This window comes from Cricetulus griseus, chromosome 4 (assembly GCF_003668045.3).
Source record: "Cricetulus griseus strain 17A/GY chromosome 4, alternate assembly CriGri-PICRH-1.0, whole genome shotgun sequence".
Classification (NCBI taxonomy): Eukaryota; Metazoa; Chordata; class Mammalia; order Rodentia; family Cricetidae; genus Cricetulus; species Cricetulus griseus.
Genome location: NC_048597.1, coordinates 189540732 through 189549770, shown reverse-complemented (window position 1 = coordinate 189549770; position 9039 = coordinate 189540732). Strand labels below are relative to the sequence as shown.

General features: G+C 47.5%; 1 protein-coding gene across 1 annotated transcript; it reads left to right on the top strand.

Moving 5' to 3' along the window:
- Positions 1-1391: 1391 nt before the first annotated feature.
- Eef1a1 (eukaryotic translation elongation factor 1 alpha 1) lies at positions 1392-4592 on the top strand. The gene is made up of 8 exons (NM_001244402.1): positions 1392-1424; positions 2369-2546; positions 2658-2837; positions 2917-3213; positions 3297-3447; positions 3532-3788; positions 3876-4110; positions 4199-4592. The coding sequence occupies exons 2-8, from the start codon at positions 2403-2405 to the stop codon at positions 4321-4323; spliced, it is 1389 nt and encodes a 462-aa protein (NP_001231331.1). The 5' UTR covers positions 1392-1424; positions 2369-2402; the 3' UTR covers positions 4324-4592.
- The last annotated feature ends 4447 nt before the right edge of the window (positions 4593-9039 follow it).

Sequence of the window (9039 nt, the reverse complement as noted above, 5' to 3'; positions counted from 1 at the left end):
GAATAAATACTCTAAGGCTAAAAATGTAGCTTAGTGATAAGAGTGCTTGCCTGGTGTGCTGAGACCCTCGGTTCCATCTCCACAACCCCATATTCCATTACAAAATACCTTTTCACCGTCCCTAGCATTAAGAAACAAAACAACAAAGAAGTTTTTCTTTCTTCTGAGATCCTGCCCGGAGAGGCATTTAAAACTGGCCAGGGCCAAAAAAAAAAAAAAAAAAAAAGAAAAAAAAGAAAAGAAAACAGGCTAGGGCCGGCATGGTGGCGCACGCCTTTAATCCCAGCACGCAGGAGGCAGAGGCAGGGCGGATCTCTGTGAGTTTGAGGTCAGCCTGGTCTACCTAGTGAGTTTCAGGGCACCCAGGGCTAAAGAGACTGTCTCAAAAACAAAACAGCCACACAATCAGAACCACAGCAAAACGCAGTTATGATCCTTGGAACTGTAGGAATGACAAGCATTTAAATAATAGGACGAGCCATTTTTGAGAAGCTCTGATTTCACAAGTGTCAGGGATGGGCTCTGGGCGAGTAAGATTGCTAATGCTGGCCTCTAAATGAGACCACGTGGAGTTGATTAGATTCTTTTCATGTTCCTCGTGCTCTATCAAATAACTGTACCCAAATACACACACACACACACACACACACAATGCGCGCACACACAAAATCCTTTTTTAGCTTAAGAAGCCCAGAATCAGAAGTAAAGCTAACTGTGGGACTTAAGTATTATTCTGAACGGAACTCCCAGGGCGTGAAGCGCGCTTCAGGCTTCCAGAGAAGCAGCTGGCGCTGGATGGAATGAACCAAGAGGCCAGCACAGGGGCAGATCCGTCGAGCTCTCGGCCACCGAGCTGAGCCCTTAGGTTCTGGGGCTGGGAAGGGTCCCTAGGATTGTGCACCTCTCCCGCGGGGGACAAGCAGGGGGATGGCGGGGCTGACGTCGGGAGGTGGCCTCCACGGGAAGGGACACCCGGATCTCGACACAGCCTTGGCAGTGGAGTCAGGAAGGGTAGGGACAGATTCTGGACGCCCTCTTGGCCAGCTCCTCACCGCCCCACCCCCGACTGGAGCCGAGAGTAATTCATACAAAAGGAGGGATCGCCTTCGCCCCTGGGAATCCCAGGGACCGTCGCTAAATTCTGGCCGGCCTCCCAGCCCGGAACCGCTGTGCCCGCCCAGCGCGGCGGGAGGAGCCTGCGCCTAGGGCGGATCGCGGGTCGGCGGGAGAGCACAAGCCCACAGTCCCCGGCGGTGGGGGAGGGGCGCGCTGAGCGGGGGCCCGGGAGCCAGCGCGGGGCAAACTGGGAAAGTGGTGTCGTGTGCTGGCTCCGCCCTCTTCCCGAGGGTGGGGGAGAACGGTATAAAAGTGCGGTAGTCGCGTTGGACGTTCTTTTTCGCAACGGGTTTGCCGTCAGAACGCAGGTGAGTGGCGGGTGTGGCCTCCGCGGGCCCGGGCTCCCTCCTTTGAGCGGGGTCGGGCCGCCGTGCGGGTGTCGTCGGCCGGGCTTCTCTGCGAGCGTTCCCGCCCTGGATGGCGGGCTGTGCGGGAGGGCGAGGGGGGGAGGCCTGGCGGCGGCCCCGGAGCCTCGCCTCGTGTCGGGCGTGAGGCCTAGCGTGGCTTCCGCCCCGCCGCGTGCCACCGCGGCCGCGCTTTGCTGTCTGCCCGGCTGCCCTCGATTGCCTGCCCGCGGCCCGGGCCAACAAAGGGAGGGCGTGGAGCTGGCTGGTAGGGAGCCCCGTAGTCCGCATGTCGGGCAGGGAGAGCGGCAGCAGTCGGGGGGGGGACCGGGCCCGCCCGTCCCGCAGCACATGTCCGACGCCGCCTGGACGGGTAGCGGCCTGTGTCCTGATAAGGCGGCCGGGCGGTGGGTTTTAGATGCCGGGTTCAGGTGGCCCCGGGTCCCGGCCCGGTCTGGCCAGTACCCCGTAGTGGCTTAGCTCCGAGGAGGGCGAGGCCCGCCCGCCCGGCACCAGTTGCGTGCGCGGAAAGATGGCCGCTCCCGGGCCCTGTAGCAAGGAGCTCAAAATGGAGGACGCGGCAGCCCGGCGGAGCGGGGCGGGTGAGTCACCCACACAAAGGAAGAGGGCCTTGCCCCTCGCCGGCCGCTGCTTCCTGTGACCCCGTGGTGTACCGGCCGCACTTCAGTCACCCCGGGCGCTCTTTCGGAGCACCGCTGGCCTCCGCTGGGGGAGGGGATCTGTCTAATGGCGTTGGAGTTTGCTCACATTTGGTGGGTGGAGACTGTAGCCAGGCCAGCCTGGCCATGGAAGTAATTCTTGGAATTTGCCCATTTTGAGTTTGGAGCGAAGCTGATTGACAAAGCTGCTTAGCCGTTCAAAGGTATTCTTCGAACTTTTTTTTTAAGGTGTTGTGAAAACCACCGCTAATTCAAATCCAACATGGGAAAGGAAAAGACTCATATCAACATCGTTGTCATTGGACACGTAGATTCAGGCAAGTCCACCACAACCGGCCACCTGATCTACAAATGTGGTGGAATCGACAAACGAACCATCGAAAAGTTTGAGAAGGAGGCTGCCGAGGCAAGTATTCGAAGGGAAAAGGTCGGGGGGGGTGGAAATCTACCGTAAGCAGGAAATTGTTTATTTAGAAACTAGATGTTTTGAGTGTACTAACTGCGAATCACTGAACAGATGGGAAAAGGCTCCTTCAAGTATGCCTGGGTCTTGGACAAACTGAAAGCTGAGCGTGAGCGTGGTATCACTATTGACATCTCCCTGTGGAAATTTGAGACCAGCAAATACTATGTGACCATCATTGATGCCCCAGGACACAGAGACTTTATTAAAAACATGATTACTGGCACTTCTCAGGTTTGTGAAATTTACTACCTTCTGACCCTTACCTCCAGCTGGAAAGCTTTGTTATTAACGGGAGGTAACTTTTTCTTAGGCTGACTGTGCTGTCCTGATTGTTGCTGCTGGTGTTGGTGAATTTGAGGCTGGTATCTCCAAGAATGGGCAGACCCGTGAGCATGCCCTTCTGGCTTACACCCTGGGTGTGAAACAGCTAATTGTTGGTGTTAACAAAATGGATTCCACCGAGCCACCTTACAGCCAGAAGAGATACGAGGAAATTGTGAAGGAAGTCAGCACCTACATTAAGAAAATTGGCTACAACCCTGACACAGTAGCATTTGTGCCAATTTCTGGTTGGAATGGTGACAACATGCTGGAGCCTAGTGCTAATGTAAGTGACTTGAAGAAGGTGGTTAAATGGAAAAGCTGTAAGGGGGGAGAGATTATAAAACATTTGGCTACTCTGCATTTCAGATGCCTTGGTTCAAGGGATGGAAAGTCACCCGTAAAGATGGCAGTGCCAGTGGTACCACACTGCTGGAAGCTTTGGATTGTATCCTGCCACCAACTCGTCCCACTGACAAGCCACTGCGACTGCCCCTCCAGGATGTCTATAAAATTGGTGGTAAGTAGAGCATTCGGACACTGGACTAAGATGTTTTGAGGTGTGTTCAGTTGTCTTCACCTTATATACTGTAAATGTTTTTAGGTATTGGGACTGTTCCTGTGGGCCGAGTAGAGACTGGTGTTTTAAAACCTGGAATGGTGGTTACCTTTGCTCCAGTCAACGTTACAACAGAAGTAAAGTCTGTTGAAATGCACCATGAAGCTTTGAGTGAAGCTCTTCCTGGAGACAATGTGGGCTTCAATGTAAAGAACGTGTCTGTCAAAGATGTCAGACGTGGCAACGTTGCTGGTGACAGCAAAAATGACCCACCAATGGAAGCAGCCGGCTTCACTGCTCAGGTAAACAAGATAGGTGTCAAGAGTGTAATATTGATAGCAGCATGCAAAACCTGAAGGCAAGATTTAACCAAATGCTGTTTCTTTCAGGTGATTATCCTGAACCATCCAGGCCAAATTAGTGCTGGCTATGCTCCTGTACTGGATTGTCACACAGCTCACATAGCATGCAAGTTTGCTGAGCTTAAGGAGAAGATTGATCGCCGTTCTGGTAAGAAGCTGGAAGATGGCCCTAAATTCTTGAAATCTGGTGATGCAGCCATCGTTGATATGGTTCCTGGCAAGCCCATGTGTGTTGAGAGCTTCTCTGACTATCCTCCACTGGGTAAGTAGAACTTAAGTTTCTGTTGCACTGAGTATTGTTTGGATATGAAATGCTGTATGAACAAGTGCTCATAACTGTTTCTGTGTAGGTCGTTTTGCTGTTCGTGACATGAGGCAGACAGTTGCTGTGGGTGTCATCAAAGCTGTGGACAAGAAGGCTGCTGGAGCGGGCAAAGTCACCAAGTCGGCCCAGAAAGCTCAGAAGGCTAAATGAATATTACCCCTAACACCTGCCACCCCAGTCTTAATCAGTGGTGGAAGAACGGTCTCAGAACTGTTTGTCTCAATTGGCCATTTAAGTTTAATAGTGAAAGACTGGTTAATGATAACAATGCATCGGAAAACCTTCAGGAGGAAAGGAGAATGTTTTGTGGAACATTTTTGTGTGTGTGGCAGTTTTAAGTTATTAGTTTTCAAAATCAGTACTTTTTAATGGAAACAACTTGACCAAAAATCTGTCACAGAATTTTGAGACCCATTAAAATACAAGTTTAATGAGAAGTCTGTCTCTGTTAATGCTGAAGTCATTACTAAGTGCTTAGCTTAGCAAGGTATGTGGATGCCCATTTGTGTTCCAAGGGATTGGACTGTTCATCAGGACCCAGAGCTGAGTTTCAAGGGCTCAAGAGATGGCTTATTACCTGTGGGTGTCTTGAAGGTTCTGGTTGGGACAAATTAGGAATGTTTTTGGCAGACATGGTGACTACCCTTCATCTGGGTGAGTTCAGTTGATTTGTCTTGAGCCTTTGGGGTTTACACAAGTAAATGACATCATACAGTTAGTGTATTGTTAGTGAATATTAATATATGAGGCAGGCTTTGCTCTAGCAATTTTAGAACTAGTTTTCAGGAAAGGGTTCATCTTGTGCATTGGATGTTTGATTCTATCACTTAGAGTTTAAACTGAAAGTGCTCAAGAGGTTTTATTTAGGCTGGGATATAAATAAGCCTTTCTGTAGCTTGTAATGGTATCAGGAATTTAAAAGGCCATCTGGGGCACAAAGATTAAGCAGAAAAGGTAGAAGGTGAGATTGGGGGACTTTGAGTACTTCACACACTTTAATGTGTGAGTGCTTTAGTGCATATAGTACAACTGCCAGATAAGGGCATCCACATCTGATTGTTTGGAAGGCACCTTGTGGTTTCTGGGAATTCAGAATTGGGAGAAAAAGTGCTCCCAACCGCTGAAGCCCTTGGTAATCTGCAGGGTGTTTATTTAGCAGGAGATAAGGACAAAAAGTTATAGTGTGGAGTTGGTTGAGTTGGTAGATGTCATTACAACAGGTGGTCTTAAATTGGGTTAGGAGTCACTTTGAAATACCTGGGCCATAAGCAAAGTGGCATTTTCACCTTTCAGGAGAAACTGGTACACTTATCCATTCTATAGTGCATGCTTGTTCAATTGGGCTGATGACTAAACCGGTGACTAAAGGTTTGTCAGTATAAATGGATGGGTTGTAGGCAGACGGTGAGGAATTACTATACCTGCAAGGAGTCATTGCCTGATCTGCCTGGAAAGGGGCAGGATTGAGTCTCAGAAGGTGTACACCATAGGATATGGAAAAATTTGTCACGCCTAGCATTCAACTTAGTGGTGTAGCGCCACCTACTGGCACTTTAAAAGCTTAGCATAGAGGAGCATGTGTGTTAGGAGCTCGGATGGGATCCAGGGCCTCAAGGTTTGCATGTAAATAAAAGCCCTTTACCAAATTAACTACATACCAGCATACATCAGTCCTTTAGTGTTGAAAAACAGAAGTGAAAGCTAATATATATAGTGCTTGCTTTATTTAAGTCTAGCTGATTACGTGTTTGGTTGCCAGTGTGACTAGTCTGGAGTTGAATTTGTCCTCAGACACGTAAAATGGAATTTGGGATTCACAACACTCTAGTATGAGGGACCTAATGGCCTGTACCAGGCACAAACGTGTCTATAAACTACACAAAACGAAGGAATTTACAGGAATTAGGAAGGTATTCTTAACATTAAAACATTATGGGCATTTTAAAAAAAGCTTTGACAGGATTTCTTTGTCATGGCTGTCCTGGAGCTAGTTGTGTAGACCAGGCTGGGCTGAAATCTTGTCTGCCTGCCTGGCTTGGACACTTTTTTATTATGTATACAACATTCTGCTTCCATGTATATCTGCACATTAGAAGACGGCACCAGATCTCCTAATGGATGGTTGTGAGCCACCATGTGGTTGCTGGGAATTGAACTCAGGACCTCTGGAAGAGCAGTGCTCTTAACCTCTGAGCCATCTCCAGCCCCAGCTTGGGCACATTTTTAATGGCTGGGAAATCAAACCCCCTAGGCCTTCTGTCAGTAATGAAGGGCTTTTGGCTACCGAGAGTAGGATTTAAGGTTATTCGGAGCTGCAGGTCTGCCTCAGTGCAGGTTTGGGAGTCCAGCATCTTAGAAAATGCAGTGAAGCCAAGCTGAGCTATATTTTGTTTAAAAAAAAAATAAGTGGGTAAAGTGCTGCTGAGCCTGATGACCAAGCTGGGACACAAGTAGAAGAACATAGGCCAATGCTCTATATTAAAAGCATGGGTCATTTTTAATGCTCTTGAGAAGGCTATGCCTACACTACTCTCAGCCACCGCAGCGTGTTTAAATTAAACTAGTTTGGAAATTTTCTTTGGGGGTAAGCTATTTAACCTAGTGCCTTGGCAGGTATACTACTGAACTCTCCTCCTCATTCCTTTTTGTTTTTTAAGAATTTCAGTCAGGCTCAGGCAGCCCTTAAACTTGTGATTAAGCCTGAGAACAGTTACGATTATGAGCCTATTAGTATACCGATCAATATGTGAATTTTTTTGGGATGGGGGTCAGGCCTCCCTGCCTCCCAAATACTGGGACTAAAGGCTGCACCACCACAACCTGGCTCTTGAAATACTTTTCTACATTTTTTGGGGGGCATGGGTGGGAGAGCAGGGTTTCTCTGTATTAGCCCTGGCTCTCCTGGAACTCTGTAGACCAGGCTATTCTTGAGCTCAGATTAGCCTGTCTCTGCCTCCTAAATTCTGGGATTAAAGGTGTGTGCTACTGCTGCCTGGCTACAAAGACATTTTTTTTTTTCTTAAATTTAAAAACAAAAGTGGTTCTTTTAGAAGGGTGGTTGGTGTTGGCACATACTCCAAGCACTCAGGTTTTGAGTTTGTCCCAGGAATGAAGACTGCATTACTGCCGCCCCTCCCTGGTAAGGGCTACACAGAGAAATCCTATTTGGAGCCTATCCTGGTAACTCGCTCTGTAGACCAGGCTGGCCTCGAACTCAAGAGAACCACCTGCCTCTGAATGCTGGTATTAAGGGCAGGCACCACCAACACCCAGCCTAAAAAATGTCTTTTTTTTAAAGATTTTTTTTTTTTTTTTTACAGAATAAACATTCTGTTTACAATATTCTGCTTCTATGTATATCTGCACACTAGAAGAGGGCACCCGATCTCATAATGGATGGTTGTGAGCCACCAAGTGGTTGCTGGGAATTGAACTCAGAACCTCTGGAAGAGCAGTCAGTGCTCTTAACCTCTGAGCCATCTCTCCAGCCCCTAAAAATGGCTCTTGAGATAGGGTCTCAAGTAGTTTGAGACTGAGTTGGCTATATAAACAAGGCTGGCACATAGCACCATGTACAGCTGGGTTTAGTTTACATGGGGTGTTTTTGTCTCTGGAGGCAGGAGGATCATTTGAGCATAGGGAGTTAATAGTGAGGTCATGTTTTATCTACTCTTCTGAATTGAGAACTAAGCTGATGCAAAGCAAGTTTGACTGAAGAAGTCCAGTTTATGAGAACAAGGGTGGAAACTAATGTGTCAAAGATGGCCTTGCATGTGTTTTAGATGATGACCCAGTCACTTGGGAATTACTGGATGTGTAAGACCTATATCTTGACAGGAGTGAACAGTGTCTTATAGGTCCTATATGAAAGAAATGAGACATACCCATTTTGTTTCCCCTAAGAATTCACTTTTCCTAACCTGGTTCATGCTATTTAGGTTATTTTACTTGCAAATCCTAGGGTGCTCCCTTACCCAGTATTGCTTATGTGGCACCAAAGTCACTCACTCCCATGATTTGCAAGTCTCTGGGAACTTCCATGACAACCTAGAATAGCAACTCAAATACATTTTCTCAGTACCAATTTTGAAGAAAAAATATTTTGCAAAATAGCTGTATGGATGGGTACTAAATAGTGAGGTTATCTCCAGAAGGCCTATGAAGAATTAAGGTTGAGTTCAGTTGAGTTCAGCAGCAAGTTTAAGGTTCATCCATTTTTGTACAGTGTTTTCCTATTACGGTAAGTGTTTTGCCTGCAGGAATATCTGTACCACATGCTTGCCTGGTACCTATATCGGCCAGAAGAGGGCTTTGGATCCTCTGGACTTGAATTACAGATGGGTATTAGCCACCATTTAGGTGCTGGGAATTGAAACCAAGTCCTCTGGAAGAACAGCAAGTGATCTTAACTGTTGAGTCATCTCTCCAGCCACCCTACCTCATCCCCTACTTTTAAGCACACATTGCTATGTGGCGTAGGGCAGGTTAACCTTGAATTTGGGATTTTCCTCTTGTCTCTGCCTTCCCAGCTGCTGGGATTACATGTTTTGTTTTGTTTTGTACTCTATGATTGCCTCCAATCTGAGGCAATCCTCCTGCCTCTCAAATTTTGGGATTACACGTGTGCACTACAGATTTTTTTTTTTTTTTAAGATAGTCTCACTATACAGCCCAAATTAGCCTCCAATGTGCAATACTGTCATTTAGCCAGGGTGCCCATGCCTGGCTAAAGTTTGCCATGTATTCTATGATTCTATGTATTTGTAAACACACATGGCATTGACTAAAATAAAAGCTACATTTTGAGACAGGTAGTTTTAATCCCAGTACTCGGGAGGCAGAAACAGGTGGATCTGAGTTCAAGGT